This window comes from Ursus arctos, unplaced genomic scaffold, assembly GCF_023065955.2.
Source record: "Ursus arctos isolate Adak ecotype North America unplaced genomic scaffold, UrsArc2.0 scaffold_20, whole genome shotgun sequence".
NCBI lineage: Eukaryota > Metazoa > Chordata > Mammalia > Carnivora > Ursidae > Ursus > Ursus arctos.
Genome location: NW_026622875.1, coordinates 52,703,181 through 52,722,657, shown reverse-complemented (window position 1 = coordinate 52,722,657; position 19,477 = coordinate 52,703,181). Strand labels below are relative to the sequence as shown.

Below are 19,477 nucleotides of genomic sequence, written 5' to 3'. Positions count from 1 at the left end.
GGAGTTAGCCCAGTGTGAGCGAGGTAGCTGTAGAAAGATACTGTCCATGTACAATTCTAGAAGATTTTGTGTATGTGTGGGCTACTTAGACTTTTCTTATGGTCATAGTTACTGGTGATGCAAAGCATAGCCTGACACATGGTAGGCTTTTAACTGTGTTTCCTGGATAAAAGGATGAAGGAAGGAGAGGCTCTGTTGTACTCATGATAGTACAGTGGACTAGGAAGCGGCATGTTCCTGTTTGATGACCTTCACGGAGAGAAAGTCTTCTGAAGTCTAGTTTATTTTTTACCTTTTTTCTTTCTTTCTCTCTCCCCATCCTTCCCTCCCCCTGTCTTACACACACACACACACACACACACACACACACACACAATTTCCCTCTGATTCTCATTCTGGCAAGTCATAAAATTTATAAATGAGTTGTGTTGAAAAGCAAATACTAATCACCTAGGTGATATACAAACATTATGCTTTTTTTTTCAGAGTAGTGCCACACTGCCGGGCACTCAAGGGCTAGGTGGCAGGAGAAGCATCCTTGATGCCTGCCTGTGAGGAGAAGCTGCCTGTGTTCATCCCCGTGTCCACAGAGGGGTCATCGCAGGCACGGAGGGGTCAGCACGACTCCCTGTACACATTGCATTTCCCGACAGCCCTATTAAGGAGATCAACAGCAAGGAATCTGGGTCCCAGGTTAAAGATTAGAAGCAAGTGTTGCTGTTTCAAGCCTCAATAGCTAACTGCTGACTTGACATTTCTTAAAACAGTAAAAGCAGACTGGGGGCACCTGGATGGCTCAGTTGGTTGAGTGTTCGGCTCTTGATCTCAGCTCAGGTCTTGATCCCAGGGTCATGAGTTCAAGCCCTTAATTGGGTTCCATGCTGGGCATGGAGCTTACTTAAAAAAAAAAAAAAAAAGTAAAAGCAGACTGAAGTGTGGGAAAGCTTAAATGCCAAGCTATTGTCATAACTTTTCCAATCCATGGCATCTTTTGGCAACCTTCTTTGAAATGCTGTGGTTTCTTCCCCCTGCAGGAGTAGAGGAGGGGTGTGAGCTGCTGTGATAGGTTCTCTGGTGGCCAACAGTTCCGGGTTTATTAATTCAAGTGGGGCACCTGCCTGTTTCTGGCATTACTTTTCCACCTGATCTCCTGGGCTGGTGTTTTTTAATTGGCATCCTGTACCCAGAGTATACTCATCAAAAGTCGTCAGAGATTAAGTAAAGTCCCCGACATCATCTGCAAAATATTACGTCCATGAGTGTAGGTACATTTTTCTTAGGAAAAGATCTTGATTGTTTATCATAGTTTTACAAGTTTTCATCCCCCTTAAAAGGCTAAGAGCCACTCTCCTAGAGGGGAAAAAAGATTCCCAGTGCTTTCTCCCCAGCCCTGCAGCTCTGTAGAAACAATGCAGTCACAAGGCTGATGTTCCCTGTGTTTAGCTATTAATTGCTGCATAACACATTATCCCCAAATTTGACAAATTAAACACACAAAGTGCTTTTTACCTCACAGTTTCTGTGGGTCAGGAATCGGAGGGTAGCTTAGCTGGCCAGTTCCGGCTCACAGGCTTTCGTGAGGTTACAGTCAAGCCATCAGCTGGGGCTGTGGTCATCTGAAGGCTTGATGGAGTGGTTGTCTGCTTCCAAACCCACCCGCATGGCAGCAGGCCTCAGTTCCTAGCTGGCTAGATGGAGATCTCAGTTCCCACTATGTGGGCCTCTCCGTAGGCTATTGACCATCTTTATGACCTGGCAACCAGGTTCCCCAGAGCAAGTGATCCGAGAGAGAGAAAGAGAGCCCAAGATGTAAGCTACAGGCTTTTATAACCTAATCTTGGAGCTGACATACCTTCCCTTCTGCTGTATTCGGCTGGACACACAGACCAAACTGGTATGATGTGGGAGGTACTACAAAAACACCTTGGTTGTGAATACTGAGAGGCAAGGATCATTGGGGACCACCATGTGTTCACAGGATATTGCATTTATTAATGCAAACACAAGGACATAACATAGTAATATGAACTTCCTTGAATACATATAGTAACACATCTTCCTTTCCACTTACGTAAAGACAGAACACTTTGGGGGGGGCCTTCATCTATACAATTCCAGATTCCCAAATGACCATTACCACTTCCCAGATTCCTGAAGTACACAAGGTAATAAATCAAGTATAGTAAGTCAACTATAAAACCGATGCAAAGAATCCAGCATGAGGAAACTAGTTACAGGTGTCTAATGTTTTTCTTAACTGGCCTTTAATTTAGTGTCTTCATAATTTAAAAACTGAGGTAATAAAAGCAGCATCCCTTGCCAATTACTATTTAAGTAGTGGAGTCATTCAAACAGGTTCAAATAGTGACATATTTATGTAGAGGTGGTTTATTTTTGTTTTTGTTTTTCCTATTTGAAGTTACAATAGTTATAGAGAAATACTTCCTGGTATTGACAGTTTAGCAAAATCAAAATTTATTTTAAAATTAGTAGTGTTCTTGAATATTTTACAAATGTATCTTGGTGTCTAAGGTGTGTGTGTTTGTGTGTGTGTGTGTGTGTGCATGTGTGCTTTTTTTATTTAGGTCCACAATCAAAATATGTGGATTATTTGGGGATTTTCTAGAAAAATAATTTCAATATAGTTTGAGAATTTGGGTAGTCTGAGATAAGGCACATTTATTATTTGAGAATGAAGTTGTTGTAAGTCAAGACACACAACAATTTAGTTCTCAAATAAAAAATGAGTGTGTTTTTGTAGTCAGAAATATTTGAAATATAACTCTTATTTCCTTTAGCAAGAATTTCAGCTTATTTTATGATTAATTCAATGCAATGTTGCTGGCTTTGGCAAGGTTATGTTGCTAAAGCAATATATTTGAGAAAGACATGTTTTGCCTGGAGGTTGGTTTCTGAAGGATATTTATGTGTAAACAGGGATTCTGGAGGAGCTCATCCTTGGTCTCCCCAGCATGCACTGGGATCCCTCTTCCGTGACAACCGTTGAGAAGGGCATGTGATGCCACCGGGATTGGGGGTGAGAACTCTGTGGGAGAGAACTCTGTAATCCATTAGGCAAAACCATTTTCTCCCTAAAAGAAAGGAAAAAAGAGCCCTTTATATCTGAGAATGCATATAAGTGACAGCTTTGAATGCTGCACTTAATTACTGTGACACTTTTATCTTTCTCTGCTATTAAAATTTGCAAGTTATATTAATAACTTTTTTAAAGTTTATTTTCACCAGCTACTGAATCACAGCCCATAACCATATCTGCCTTATTTATGAAACTATGTTGAAAGGATCATGTGATAAATCTTTAGGACCTTTGCACAAAAATTGGAAAATACTCTTGAGATATGTTTTTGGGAAAGTTATCTTTTACTTGCATGTACCTTCTTTTTTCATTCAAAGAGTTACGGCAGCTTAACTTTACCCCCCAAACTATTCGATTAGTGAGTCTGAAGAGGTCAGTATGTCTGATCAACTCTTTCAAAGAAGTAGTAGAGTTTCAGTAATTCCGCTACCCAGCCAGAACATTATAAACATAATTGACCTCTTTCCAGCTACAAGAGCTGAGTAGTAGCAAAGTATTGAGTTCATAGTATATTCCTGAGACAGTTAATTCCATGACTTGACTCAAACCAGAAGTAAAACCAAACTAAAGGAAATGGAGATAGTGGGATATTTCACTTACTATAAAGAGATCTTCACAGGAATAATATCAATAGCACATAAATTGTATTTGTTTATAAATACAGATGTCAAATTAAAAAAAATACTTTCTGCAAAGCTTTTTTCTTAATTGGCTTTTTTTTGTTTTTTTTTGCTTTTTGTTAAATAAGATTTTTGTGTACTCAGGTTGCATGTTAAATGCACAAAGGTTAAAATAGAAATGGTTCTAGAGATGCCCTCACTGAAATGTTCAGACCACTGAGGAAAACACATTATGCCCAAAGCTCGCCCTTTGGTTTAGTGGAAGGAAATGATTTCTCCAACAAAATGTGTGGAGAAACCGATACCCTGTTTGCCTCTCTGAGTAGTGGTTACATTAGCTAATCTTTTAAAAATTTGATATTGAAAGGTCCTTATTTACTTTAGTTTTATTTTCTCTTAAAATGGACCTGTTAAGTCTCAATTTACCCATGTAGCAGGTCATTTATTCATCATTTAGAAAATCTACACATATAATATGGCATATATATTTATGTTTAGAAACTCAGTATTTAAAAAAAAAAAAAAGAAACTCCGTATTTTGAAATGGTTTTTTTGTTAATTCCTAAACACAGTCACTATGTTATAGGACCATTGCACCATATTTTGTTTAGATTTCTTTTTTTCTGCTTTTTAAAATTTAATTTGATTTGCCTTTCTGCATCTTGTAATGGTAATGGAATTTTCTCTTCCCTACATGAGTATTAAACACAAGATAGTGGAGAAGTGATAGCTAAGGGAATGGAAGCTAAGAAGAAAGTCATTGTTTTTCTGTGTGAAAAACAAAAGCAAAACAAAATATTAGATGGGCTTGACTTTTTTTTTCTGATCACCTTTAATTTGTTCTCATTTGTCTTCTGCGCGGTCCCCCTATACAAATCGATTGATGGCATCTCTTCAGTTTTGAGAATCTTGCAGTCAGTCTGTTTATTTCAAGAGAGTCTATGATTGCCAGGTAATAACTGCAGGATTGTGGTTCTAGGACTGTCCCATCCTTAGGTGGATCGTGCTAAGTGCCCACGCTCTGCCTTGATTTGAACCGGTCCTTTGGCTCTTGTTGGGAGCTGCATCTCCGTAGCCCCAGAAGAAACTGTGCGCTCAGGATCCGGTGGGCACATGGGTCTCTGACTCTCGGACAGTTTCATTCACCTCTCTCCTTCTGACCTTGATGCTGAAACGGGCTAAATCTATCTGTAATCTGGAGATGCCCTGATGGAAAAGTACTTGTGTGCTGAAAGAGAAAGAGAACGGTGTACATGTCTAACTCTAACCAATTTTTTCCTTTTTTATTTCCACTTTTACAAAACATAGTACATATTTTTCTGAATTCTTTTCCTCTTGGAGGGGAAAAGTAGTTTTAAAAGCAGGCAAGGATTTGGGATCCCTCAGCACATCCAGAACGTCTGATACAATGCCTTTTTTTATTTTTCAGTCAGTTTGCTCCCAGGAAAGCCTTTTTGTGGAAAACAGGTAAAATGAAATTTGCTTTTTCATGTCTTTAGAAGATCAAAGTCTGTCATGTGTGTCCTGTATATTCATAGGTATATATCCCATGTATAAGTGTGTGCTTGAATATATGTATAAATAAATACATATATCTATGTGTACACACTTATATGCATACACATATATGTTATTTAGCATGCCTAAAAACTATTTAATTTGGGGAAATACTTCTCTGTTACTTCCAAACATAATTTTGTACATTTTCCTCATTTAAAGTCTCAACTTCTGGTTCTTCCAGAGGTCTAATTCCTGCTACCTTTACCAGGCATTACAAGGCACAAATGAACTTGCAATTTCATTGGCTTATGGACTAGCCTGTTCACAGTATTTGTATATTGGGTATCATTAGCCGCTTCCTGTGCCCCATAATTATATACGGCTATGCAAACAGTAATTGGAATAATATTGCTTTAAGTTTCTCACTCTAAACAACCTGTTAGTCTAACTTGGAAATCTATCTAAACTGATCTAAATTTACTAACTTGAGCGTTAGTAGGGAGGTAGTTGTTGTGAGATGAATGGGTTATACAACTTACACAAAGTCTTGAGCATATGAGCCAAAGGTTTTCCAATTTAACATATACTTTTAAGAAATACTTCTAAACTGACATAGATATTCAAATGCTCCATTGATTTAATTGCAACTTTTCAAGGGGAATTAAAGAATTCCACATTAGCTGTATTAATCACATTTAAGGTGCATCAGAGTGGGCAAGTTGGAATGGAAATATGGTATCCCTTCAGAAAGTGGTGCTTAACTTTATTTCAGGTGTCAGCTTAATGGGTGCCCCTGTAAAACTGATTAAAATGGAGGCTGTTTGATTAAATTCCAGTACTTAGAGAAAATTTAAACTGAGCATAAGAGATGATTGGGGAAAAAAGGCTATCTTTTATATTAGCAGTTAGAAATCTTTGAGTAGCTAACCCTCTCATTGAACAGCCTCTTCTAGAAGAATAGATGAAAGTAGAAAACATGTCTAAAGAAGGTGTTCAAAAACATCCTCAAAACCATACAGATTTAAGTGAATATTCCCTATTTACAGTTAAATTAAGAATTCATGAGCACTAACATCTGAGGGATGATGCTGAAGCATTCCAAAATTCTACATTCTAACTAAAACGATGAAGTGAGTGCTTATAATTCAGTTTAGTGGGTAACCTTATTCCCTAGTCATCCAGCCAATCATTTTCCCTGCTTTATGCCCAAATTTTATTCATTTACTTGAATTTTTCATAAGAAGACTGCTAATGCACTTTAAGTGTCCCTTAGATTAAAACTGAATTATATTCATCATTACCAAAATGGTCACATACATGCATTGCATATATGAACAAATCTTGATATTTCCAAAAGCAAAAAATCTAAGTGAGTAGATTCCCTACCAAAATAAAAGCATTTCTTAGATACCTGTCTTTGGAATGTCAGTATTTCACTCTGCCCGCCCCCCCCCAAAAGATAACTTTAATATTACCCAAAGGGCAATAATCACAACTAATACATTTAATATCTATTAAACATCAATTTCCTTTCTTTTCCTCTCCTCTTCCATTCCTTCTATTTCTCCTTCCTTTCCTTTTTTTCTAGTATCAGCCCCTTAATTTTAGGATAGGGGGAAAAAATCATTCTGTCATTAATTTATTATTGCAAAGTTCAACATCATGCACAGAAAACAGCGCACGGGGTTGATTTGCAAGTGCGGTACTGTTACAAAAGAGTACACATCCGTTTAACGTAGGGCATTTAGTGTCATTAGGTTTTATATCATAAAAACCATGTTTTTCATTTCCAGTAGGCTCTTGGAAGACAGTAACATATGCAATGAGACCTATAAGAAAAGACAGCTCTTTCGGTTGGTATGGTTTACTTTTTTAAAACTGTGTTTTCAGATTATGTGGCAGAATCAATGTTAAATATAAGTGTATTAGTGTAAAATATCTGTTCATAAAATAAATATGTTTGGTTATATCTTTGTAAAGCTTGTTACAGAGCTGGAGCTGAAGCCATATTGAATAATGTGAGATATGGGATTGGGAAATTACTGCTTGGTATACAATCCTTTCAGGTTCTTCCTCTGACTTTCCATTTTTGGTAGTGTTTTGGTTTTTATTTTGGTTTCCCCTCAAAGGTTAACTTTGGCAGCACACCGATTTAACATTCCCAAATCAACTTTGGTGAATTACACCAAATTAAAATTTCTCTGACAGTTTGCAATTATATATACATGCCTGGTCCTGGAAAAGAAACCAATGATAGCTCCATTTGAGTAGTTAATTTTTAGCCACTGCTATCCATCATAATATTTCAAATATGTTTTTCAAGCACAGATCTTAATTCTAAGGAAAGGTACAGGATTGCTTCTATTTATAATGAATTACTTAAATCAAGATCTGTGTAAGATAAGGGGAATGGATATATATGTATTTATTATATAATAATATTGTATGTTTTAAGTTCTGTGCTAGGCTGGAAACTCCATGACAGCAGAGGGACCATACCAATGTTGTTACTACCCTATTAAATATACCTAATATTCATTATGGGGCAAAAAGGGTGTACAGCGCTATCAAGGTACTCAATATGTAATGCATATATTCAATATGCTACTGCTTTTATGAATATTAGCATTCATCTCTGTTGTAGGAGAGAGAGAAAACTTATTTATTTACAAACAAACAAATCTCTTGCCCACTTAGAAGGAAGAAAAGACCGAGGAAAGTAAATGGATTGTGTGCTCAGAAAGTGTCTTTTTGTAGTAAATGTGAATTTAGGACCTCATCATCAGAAAAGTTGGATTAATTTTTTCCCGTTAAACTTTGGCAGAAATAAAAAGATTCTTTAAAAAATGTCCTTCCTTTTGTAGGTTGAACTACATAGTCTAAATGCCTTCCCCTTGTATTGATAGACCATTTATTATCACACTTGTAGATTAAAATAAGTCTGCATTGTTCCTTTGAAAACCCAGAGAAGAACAAGAAGAATTTACCAGTACTCCTGTACTGACACCACTATCTTGTTTGTTTAGGCCAATAATATATGAAATGTGGGTTCTTGTCCCAATAAGCCAATTGGCTTTACATAGCCCCGAATCTGGTCCCTAGCCAGAGCTATGCGATCTACTCAGATCAGTCATCCCAAATATGGGTGCCATCACCCACCAAGTCATCAAGCACGATGACTTAGCACGAAGACATCCATACAACAGTAAAGCAACTCAAAGTATACATCATATAGAACTTGGCAAAAAAAAAAAATGTACAGACATGAAGGAAAATAAATGTTAGTTATATTAATCAGCACAGAAACAGAACTTAAAGTACATGCTTTATGATTACTCTGGGATCAAATTCTCATTACATACACAAGGGCCAACTCCTCTTGATGACCAGGCACCTCATTACCATTGTATTCCTGGTTCCCAGTAGGAAGGGACCAAGACTGGGCTTCGGAGGGATAGGAAGGCACTGGTGGTTACACCCAAATAGATATGAAATTCAATTCTGGACCTCACTTTGCCAATGCTAAGGTGAATAATCAGTAGATAGAGCTATAAAATATTGTTTCAGTGTATAAATAGAGATCCATAAATCAGAATTAGATGCATTATTATGAATCTCATTAATGCTAGCTCTAAAGCAGCAACTTAAATTCCCTTTTTTGGGAATTTTGACAGCTCTTGACTTCGGGATGCTGATTTGAACTGGTGGAGAGTAGAGGCAGAAGAAGTTAAGGAAATTTTAGGTTGCCTTATTGGCCAAGGATGTGGCACAAGTCTAGAGGAGTTACCCAATGCCAGAGTGAAGCCTGCAAACTCCAGCACACTAGTTTGCACCCAGGAATAGTGGTAGACATTCTTTTGCAGACAGGCTCAGCCACACTGGCATTTCCTCTCATGGAGGTCCAAGGGGCATAGGGAGACGGAAACTAAAGCAGAGTTCATGATCATCACTTGCACATGGGGAGCTGCCTTCGAAGGCATCCTGTATGCTGAGTCTAAGGACTACCCCAAATCTTTTCTTATATGCAATATTCCAAATTAGCTCCAAGTGAGACTATTGTCACATCCCTGGTGCATTCACAGTTGCTAAATAATGATTTTTGCCAGGCTCTGTCAAAGACAGGTCAAATTAATCAGAATTAAATGCGAAAAGAATAAAGTTGAATTTGGAACTTGAAAGGAAAACAATCAGGAATGGAGCACCGCACCCTTGAACAGGCTGGGTTTTTTCCCTCCACCCCACCTCCTCTGGCTTTCTTGAATTTCAAAGGAGTTTTTTAGGAATTCAAGCCACCTGACCGTTGGTGAATGTGTGATACTTTCTACTCACAATCTGGTCTTTTTTTAGATGCTCCTTCTAAACCCAGCCATCCCTGAGGTGCTAACAGAGAAAATATAAGAAAACATTGATGCAGGACAGCAGGGCGCTGAGTGCTTTTTGTTTTGTGAGTTTTCTGTCCTCCCCTCAATTTACAAAGTTCCTATCACAGATGACCCATTTCATTTTTATTATCTCTTGGATCCATTTACCTTCTTAAGTTCTCATAAAACAAAAGAAAAGTTTATTAAGTAAAGTCGAAACAAAACCTGAAATTTTCTGTGTGCCTTCTGCACAATTTGGAGGTGAGTGTTTCAATCAGATGCGCATACTCCTAACATCTCCGTGGTCTGTTGTTGTCTTTATTAACAAAGCTATTGACCACATCTGTGGATCTACACTGGAGCATGTCACGTTGCTTAGTGATAATGAAATTAGGGGTTGTATCTATTGCCCATGATTTATGTCCCCTTTACTTACTTATACTCCATGAGAATCTTAGAGTATTTTAATCATGTCTTATTTCTAACTTCAGGAAAAGCTTTGAAAATATTCACTAAGTTCCTCTTTAAGCAGATTGGAAACCAATGAAAATGCAAATTTCATCAACTTTCTCTATAAAACACATGTAATTTTGTGTCCTACTTAGAGATATTCTGGAGTCTTCAGAAATCACTTCTGCCTATTGGATCTCTTCCCATACATTCACTCTTTTTCAGTTTGGATTTTGAACCAATGTGTTCTTTCACCTACGGGACCTTTGTTATTTCCATCGATCCCCTTGGAAAGTTTCATGTCAGTGTAGTGTTTATACTGGTGTTGTTATTATCATAAGTTTTTCTATGTGAAAAGGATTAAAAGACACTTTCCTCTACCCATGAAGGTTAAACTCACGGGGCAAAACTCTCACCCTTAGGTCAACAAGGTAATTTCCATGATTTCTGTGCTGTCAAAGCCTTAATGAATTCAGATAGACATCTCATCAAGTTAGAAAATAATAAATGGCTTCGCTGCCTCTGTGTGCATTTTCCCATGGTCCAATTATTTAATGCTAAAGGGAGTGGGAGTTGCTTTCAGGATCATTCAAGATCATAATTGTTCCCAAACCTTGATTCATTGTTGACTTGGGCCAGGAGAATTTATCCTCCTCTCTACTCCACAAGAGAAGTTAACAACTATATTTCATACCATGTTTTTTCTACTTGTTTCTCCTTCACTGGCAGAGGGATGGTGTGACATTTCCAGGTCTGGTTTTTCTGTGTGTAAACATGCACATTATGTGTGGTATGTTATCTGTCTGCGCATCAATGAGGGATCTGTGGCTCTGTTTGTGAGGCAACAGGCTTAATGTAAAGGGTTGCAAGATGGGTCTCGTGTAGACGGCTCTTCCAGGAAAGGTCCCACTCTATGTCCGTACCACTCATGGAATGTAACACTGTCCCTGTGCATCTTTCCGATGGCTGTGCTCCAGGGGCAACAGAGATGGCTCGGGGAGAACATCTGGGAGTCGACAGAGCAGCTCAGAGAACGAGCTCAAGTGGTCGGACCACCAGAGGGCCTGGAGCAGCACAGACTCTGACAGCTCCAACCGCAATCTCAAGCCCACCATGACCAAGACGGCAAGTTTTGGGGGCATCACGGTGCTGACCAGGGGTGACAGCACATCCAGTACCAGGAGTACCGGGAAGTTGTCCAAAGCAGGTAGTTAGTACTGAATGGGTTTATGTCCTGTTGTATTTCCTAGATTCTGCCCAACCCATACAGTCATTATTTCTTCTGGCTTCCCGTTAGTTAATGATGATATTATTTGCTGGGACACCTGGGAAGTCAGAAGATGCAATGAAAATACTGACCCTGTCTCTTTCTAACTGTGTGCCTAGGTCAAATTACCAACCTCCCTAACCTTCGGTTTCCTTATCTGTTGTCAACCTAAAATTGTCAGGAGGCAATAATTGAGCAAGAGCATTTATCTGAGATCGAAGCATTACAATCCAGGGTACACAGATACGGGTAGCAGCCCAAATAGTGTCCCACTTGGGAGCAAAAGTCAGGAGTTTTTAAAGCAAAAAAGGGAATTCTTGTGTACGTTGTTTACAAAGAATTTTTGATTGGTGTTGGTGGCACAATGCTGATCTTGATTAACTATAATTGGTTTCAAAGGCTATTGCTAAGCCATCTCTTACTGTAGCAGGTTGCAGGTATTTGGGCTGAGTCCTTGGCATATTTGCAGTTTGGCTCAGTTCAAAAGGTCATGGTTCTACAGGTGAGGACGTGGCAAATGCCCATCTCCTTAATGGCCTCCTGACCCCATTTGAAAACCTCTTGACATAAGTGACCCAATGTCATTTCAACTTTCAGGTTATAAAAGAATATGACATTTCCCACCCCCACCCCCGCCCCAGAAAACTATTGTATGTTAAAGTTCAATTATTTATATACAAATGGTTACCAAGGCACCTGCACATGGTAACTATTTAACAAAAGTTAGCTATTGTTTTTAATATAACACTATGATCAGTTTCTTAAAACCACTCTGTAAGGTAATTATAATATTAATAGTTTGGGCTGCTGCTTTGGCATGCTGTTAGTATGATTGTGGACAAGTTAACCTATTTGTGTCTTGGTTTCCTCATCTGAGAAATTGTAGTCCCTATATTGCAAGGTTATCTGAAGACTAAAAGAGTTAATATACACAAGGCTATTAGAGTAATACCTGGCAGGTTATAAGCCCTCAATAAACATGAGTTCATTTTTATTTTCATTATTGCCACTTAATGCTTCCATCCGTGCTTCACAGATGAGGAAAGTGAGCCTCAGAAAGGCTTAGAGTTCCAAGTAGCCCAGTGCAGGCATCTCTTTTATTAACCTTGTGTTTTCTTCTAAGTGAATAGTGATCTTTTGAGGTAGGCAGCTCAGGTTTGCATGGACAGTCTTTGGGAGGTGAGCACTAATGAGAACCATGACCTGGAAACAACTTTAAACTGATGGAAGCATTAATACTATGGGGTTCATATGAGTCCAAAAAATCCCTATCATGGTCTGCCATTCCCAGCTCCTCTGTCTCCAAAATCCCTTACCATTGTTTTCAAATTATTTTCAAATGTTCTCAATCAAAATATCTCTTAGAATCCCTGGAAAGTGACAGATGACCATTCAGTAGTTCTCCATGAACTTCAGTTTGTGGTTATAGTTTGTAATGTTTCTGCTTGGTTTTGGTTTTGCTTCAGAAGTTCAGAGCTAGGGTGGGGGTTGAGAGCTGTGATTCAGTTACATGCCCTGGGTGTCGGACACACTGGGGGTGCATTCACAGGCCTGGGGTTGCAGAGCGGGGAAGGGGATGGTGAATGGCCAACACCAACAGCTATTAGACATGGGTTGTCCTAATGGTGAATACTTTCCTAGCCAAGCTTCACACTCACGCTAGGGGGCACTCTTTGTGAAATCGAGGCTCATTATGCTAATGGTTTAACATAATTATGTTGTTGAAAATGCTCCTAAGAAATTATCTCGTGTTTTCCTACACAGGCAGAAAATTAATAGTATTTAGTCACAGCCACTACTATATGCATACATATTTCCTCCTCCTTGGAAAGATTCAGGTGGGCTCACACTGCCTTCTGCCTTCTGTCATATTACCAATTGGTGAATTCTTGATGTCTTACTGTAATTAATTGCTCTTATATCCCGCTATTGCAGCAACTGAAGTCAAGAAAACCCACTGTGGTGCACTTGAGCTCTTGTAAACTAAGAAAGGTTAAATAGTTTTAAATCTCCTTAAAATGCAGAAACCAAGGACCTTAAATGGTGCACTTAAAAATTCCAGCACACCAAAAGAGCTCTTAAGATTTTTAAATTAATCGTCATTCTCCATACACCAACCCCCCAATCACTTCCAAAGAAAAGCTCTTTGGAAACATTTAAAACACTTCAAGAATGCTAAAATGCCATGTTCTTTGAAGAATGATTAGAAATTGTAAGTGCTTCAGACATTTTTTCCCTTTTAATCTAAGTGTCTCCTTTTGAAAGCTTGTCAAGGTGCAGGAACAGAAAGCAAAAAAAAAAAAAAAAATTAAAGGCGATCAAGATAGAATGTCAAAACAAGCTTACAATTTCCCAAGATGGTTTTATGAAGCAAAGCTGTCAGTTTTGCTGTCATGGATCTTCAGAACCGCACAAGTTTTCAATTTTTTGCCTCATTATTCGCAGTGGAGTTGCAAACTTTTTTTTGACCTTTCAGAAACCAAGCCTGGAGTTGTGACATTTAAGTTACTCTTCTCCTCCTCTAATTACATAGGTTCGAGCTTTAAATAGATAATGATGAGACTTTCCCAGGTGGGAACATGCTTTCCTACATTTTGGAAGGAGCTTATTGCTGAAGTCTGAATGTATAAGCACATGCTGTGAAGGCCTGGGCTGTCTTTCCCTTAACGTATCCCTGACAGTGAGCTTAGTGATGGTCACCTACCGGATGTCCAGCACACAGCTCCAGACGTAGATGACGTCATTCTGTCATGACCTCCTCGTGGAGGGGACGGGAACGGTGCTTGTACCATAACCTCTGCTGCGTCTTGGTCGTAGCTATGAAGTTGGGAAATGAGTAAGAAATCTTTCTTTCCACCCTGGTCAAAGGACATTCCTTTACTACCGTCCTCTCTTTCGATCGCCAGAACAGGGGTTCTTGACTATAGCTGTGCTGGAATCATCTGAAGGATTTGTGAAAGCACAGATTGCATGTTTTCAAACCATGCTTTGAGAACAACTGCTCTGGAGAAATAAGATATCCTTATGTTTTGTTTTAGTAATTTTACATGGCATGGTATTTTGTTTTTGGGATCCAAGTGTATTCTTGTTGTCATCTCCTTGTCTACCTTCTGGAATATTTTTGGAGCCAATGCAAGACACTTCATCTCTCTACCACTTCCTCTTCTTTGTGTTTATTTTCATTACAGTGCTAATGCAGCCTAGGTGTTCTCTTTCTCCTTGTAATTACAGAAGCTTTAGGTCATTCTATTGAATTCTCCCTGAATCTGGAAATATTTTCTTGAATTATTAATCCAGGGAAAAATGCTATGGTTCAGGATCCTTATAAAAGAAGAATTTCATCAGACGAGATAAACAGACAAGGAAGGTTCTATTCATAACTATTGCAGTAAGGGTCAAGACCATTGCAGTAGAGGAAGAAGACTGAAATTAACCCTGCACTAACGAATTGCAGGGGAGTTTTAAGTGCTGGAAGGAATCACTGGAAAAGCACTGGGGAAAGGTAGACAGGTGGTTGGTGAATGCAACTAAGTCGTCTTTGCTGATTGGGGCTTATCCAAGTCAGTCTTCTTTCTACCCTCCCACAGAAACTGGCAGACAAGGGCACTAGTTCTCTTGATTATTACATTCTAAAGAGATGGCTCCTGAATCCTCAAGAAAGACATACCTGGGTTGTAAAGCAGTTAAGAGGCAAGAGGAAGATTTACACCACAAAGGGGCAGAAATGCTCTAAGAAAAGGGAGATAGAGGGCTGATCCTCTGGAAGAAACCAGTCTAAAGGTTGGTCAAGCTAGGAGGAACTTTAAGGCCATCATCCTCATAGCTACTCACCATTTAGTCTGGTGACTTACATTTTACAAAAGAGAATAATAAGGTCTAAAGAAGTAGTCAGTCAGTTCAGGGGTGCCTGGGTGGTGCAGTCAGTTAAGCATCCAACCCTTGGTTTTGGTTTAGGTTGTGGTCTCAGGGTCCTGAGATTGAGGCCAACATTGGGCTCTGGGTTCAGCGCAGTCTGCTTGAGTTTCTCTCGCCTTCTGCTTCTCCCCTCCACAATCTCTCTCTCTATCTCTCTCAAATAAATAAATCTAAAAAAAAAAAAAAAAAAAAAAGAAGTAATCACTTCATGAAGAAAACACAGCCAGTCAGTGGCAGAACAAGAGCTAGAACTCAGGATGCTTCCTCCCTGGAGAGTGTGTGTGTGGGGGGTGCTTCCTTATTCCAAGGGACTCTGCCCACACCCCTCCTCTCTGCCCAGTTTTCCATTTTGCTTTGCCTTACAATCTTTTATACAACCCCCCCCATTTTTCCCTTTTCCTTTTTCCTGTCTTTTGAGTGTTCACCAGAGTCCCCCATCAGTCACCCTGATGTCTTGTCCCTACACCTTCCGCCAGCTGCCCCTTAGGGTCCAGCCTTCATGTCTGAGCATCTCATTGTGGGCAGCCCTGGCTTTCTGTGCTGTATCTGCTAGAACTTGGCACAGTCCTGATGGGCCTGGGCCCTGCCTACGTGTCACTCTAGTGACTCTGGGAGTAAGGCGTGGTCCACGTGCTCCTGTTGCCTGGGTTTGAACACAGACTCTGCCCTGCACATGAAGTATGCTTGGGAAATTTACTTAACATCTCTGAGGATCAGTTCTCATTTTCAAAATGAGGTTGCTGTGAAAATGAGACTAGGTAATTCACATAGTGATTAGCACAGCACTTGTCACGTAGACATACTATTTAAATATTTGCCGTTGTTAACATTCAAGTCCCTGAGAAAAGGAGACTGGACACACTTTAACTCTCAGCATCCAAAGCAGTAAAGTTCTCAAATATCAATTTCATTTTTTTAAAAATTTTTGAACACTTCTAATCCTGTGCCTTTTCATCACCATTGCTGGCATCCATTTTTGATCAAGAATTTCACCAACACTGGTTATGTGTACAACATAGATGCTTGCAGGCTGTTCAAAGCTGGTTGTAAGCCAGCCAAAAAAGCCAGTTACCAACCCTGGCTGCATGGTGGTTGCTGAGCCACCCCCCTAAGGTGTATTCACTGTCTCCATCTTTCCAAGTGTTGAGAGTTTAAGCTAAATCCATCTCCTTTCTATCCTTTTACCTGTGGAAGCAGATTCTTTATGTTGTCTTTGTACTGCCTTCTCATTGTTCCTGTTGAAGCTGCTGCTTTCTCCTGTTGATAGAACACATGATTTTGCACATCAGTGATTAATAGCCGTCTTCTGAAAACCAAAAAGAAAAAACACTCTGGATTTTCTTGTGGCACATCAGCTGTGTGCATCCGTCCCTTCATGACCGCCTCCCTCCCCGTGCCAACACCAGCTGACACCTCAAATTACTCAGGACATGCCTCCCTAGTCCCAACACTTTCCGTTGTCTGACCCCTCAGCCTGGAGGTGGGCTGAACCTATTTCGTATGACCTTCGGTGTCTGGGGGCAGGAGGTTTTGTTATTGTTTATTACTCTTGTTGTTCCCTCTGCACTAGTGTCAAACTTGGACTGCAGCATCAAATCACATGGGGCAAGTTCACAAACACACCCTGCAGTTTGCACTGGCCCTGTGACGTTGGGGGCATCATGCCAGCCATGCACCCTCAAAGTTAGCATTTTCAGATCTCCTTTTAGATGTTTTATTCCCCCCACCCATACATTACTCAGAACCCATCAGCATTCCAAACCAGTTAGATGGCACATCCTGAATTAACTTATAACTTTATCATTATTAATAATCAAGTCGCGGGAAAAGAAGAGAAGATTCCCAACTGAGAACACTGGTGGCAGTCCCTGGCATATGCATAAGCTTGCCCTCAGGAGGCGGTGCTGGGTCACAGTTAAACCTAGATCAGTCTGCCTAAATCACATCCCGCTGTCACTAGCTGCATGAGTTGGCTTTAATTATCAAACTTCTCTATCCTTCAACTTCCCTATAGGCATAGCCAGTAATAGTACTTTATTACAGTCTGTCCAGGTGCTCACACATACTAAACACTCAATAAATATCATTGTCCTCCTTCTCGAAAACTATGTCCTCCTCTAAACTCTCTCTGATGGCCCCTCTTCTCTGCAATTACATGCTGTATTCCTATCACTTATTTTTCAAGGTCTCCAGTTTAATTTAATGTCATATTTTCGAATCTTGAAAACAATGTTAACTCTTCCTTATATATGGTTTCCCTTTAATGACATAGAAGAGTGCATTTTTTAAAAATGTTTTTTTATTATATTATGTTAGTCACCATACAGTACATCTCTGGTTTCTGATGCAAGGTTCGATGATTCATTAGTTGCGTATAACACCCAGTGCACCATGCAATACGTGCCCTCCTTACTACCCATCACCAGTCTATCCCATTCTCCCACCCCCGCCCCTCTGAAGCGCTCAGTTTGTTTCTCAGAGTCCATAGTCTCCCATGCTTCACTCCCCCTTCTGATTACCCCCCTTTCTTTATCCCTTTCTTCCCCTACCGATCTTCCTAGAAGAGTGCATTTTTAATGACATAAATTGATAGTTGTGGGCTAATCATTATAAAAATTTCTTGTACTATATTCTCGCAACCTATGACATCATCCAAATAATCTGTTAGTTAGAATTCACTAATACAGAGATGGGGCTTGGTGCATTTTCTCTCCAATGCTCTGGTTAATATTCAGTGCCCAGAACAGCATGCTCAAGGGTGCCAGAGCTCCTTGGCTCTGGTTGTGGTGAAGGGCAGGTACTGCCAAATGGATGTGGGATATAGCAGGTGTTTCTTTGTCCACAGTGGAGAGATAGGGAGATGGTTGGGTTAGATTCCACCTTGTAATCCAGTTACCTACAAGTTTGCAAAATACACAGTCCACAAACCTTCCCCCGATTTTACTCTTCTGTGTTGTCTAAAGGATGATCCAGCATTCTCACGAAGCCAAAGCCCTTCTTGATCTGCCTCTTGGGCATATCAGTAAGATTTCTGTGACTATGTGAAATACACACCTTAAGCACTCCCAGGAGGAGTGATCCAGTTCTTCTACTCACATCTGAGGGGAAAAGATTATTTCTGGCCATGCCCCTTCACAATGCAGCTTTATGGATATTGGAGAACCTGTGTCTTAGAGCCACGCACATGATCAGCACATTCTAGGACTTCTTAAACTGCAGTCTTTAATATCCACCTGGCATTTTATTCTCCTAACCCCAGGAAGGCAGCCCTCTGGCTTTAATTCCTCAGGGTGATGGTCATCTCCAGGCATGAGTCCAAAGTTTTAGGGTACCATTTCTCAATGTATCACCCTAGGAGCATGTGAGAGGCTGAAAGAGAGTGTTCATTCTTAACCTCTCTTTTCCTAGGAAATCGACACATCTGAAAAATATGTAGCAGATATCTCAGTAAAATGTGAGCCACGAATGTTGCCCTGGTCCTGCTGCACTGGCATGCTTTAAGGATGGATTATGTAAACTAAGCATTTAGATCCGGAACTCTCGGTGTTGGATGATTTTCTGATCCTTTTCTCTGTGGCAGGCTCGGAGTCTAACAGCAGCACAGGCTCCTCGGGGTCTCTGCCCCGCACCCACGCACCCCTGCAGAGTGCGCCCCTGGCTGCGGGCGTGGCAGCTGGCTCTCCAGGCTGTGTGCCCTATCCGGAGAGTGGAGCAGGGGGCCAGGCAGCCCCCAGCACCAGCTACATCCTCCTTCCACTCGAGGCTGCGACAGGCATCCCGCCCGGAAGCATCCTTCTCAATCCGCATACAGGTTAGTGCCTTACCTCTGCTATGGCAAGGACTCAAGATCAGAGTCCTGTTCTTGTGTTTGAGCTTACAAATTCGTCAGCAAGTTTTCTTAAAATTTCACTGAGTAGGGTCTTGATTTAGGAAGAGCAGATCTATAGCTGTAATCTCTATCTCTATATTGATATCAATCTTGATATGTAATTATAGATTCTTCCCAGAAATATCCACTTTTCCCTCTGTCCTCTTTGTGTTGACCATGGTGTGTCTCAGGTATTCCTGGGAGCTAAGACCAGAGACCATAAAGTGATGATCTGGGAAATACTAATTAAAATATTGTGTTTTGCAGACTAAATCCCAGGTTAGCCTTTTACTATGTCAAAAGTGTTTTTGCATCCAAAATATTTCACAAACTTGAGATATCAATTGGGACACAGCAGATTCTTACCTGTAGAAGTTGCTCTCTTGCCTTAGAACTTCC

At 40.1% G+C, this 19,477-nt stretch overlaps 1 protein-coding gene across 46 annotated transcripts in view; it reads left to right on the top strand.

The window, feature by feature from the left end:
* ARPP21 (cAMP regulated phosphoprotein 21) overlaps positions 1 to 19,477 on the top strand; it is a 151,737-nt gene that overhangs the window by 69,070 nt on the left and 63,190 nt on the right. For 20 of the 46 annotated variants that reach the window (XM_044383262.3, XM_048216186.2, XM_048216174.2 and 17 more), the window contains 4 exons: positions 5,147 to 5,184; positions 7,011 to 7,070; positions 11,006 to 11,238; positions 18,791 to 19,021. In XM_044383262.3, coding sequence (XP_044239197.1) covers positions 5,147 to 5,184; positions 7,011 to 7,070; positions 11,006 to 11,238; positions 18,791 to 19,021 — 562 coding nt within the window. The remainder of the gene's footprint in view (positions 1 to 5,146; positions 5,185 to 7,010; positions 7,071 to 11,005; positions 11,239 to 18,790; positions 19,022 to 19,477) is intronic. The other 26 variants (XM_048216182.2, XM_048216190.2, XM_026496695.4 and 23 more) reach the window with 5 other exon arrangements.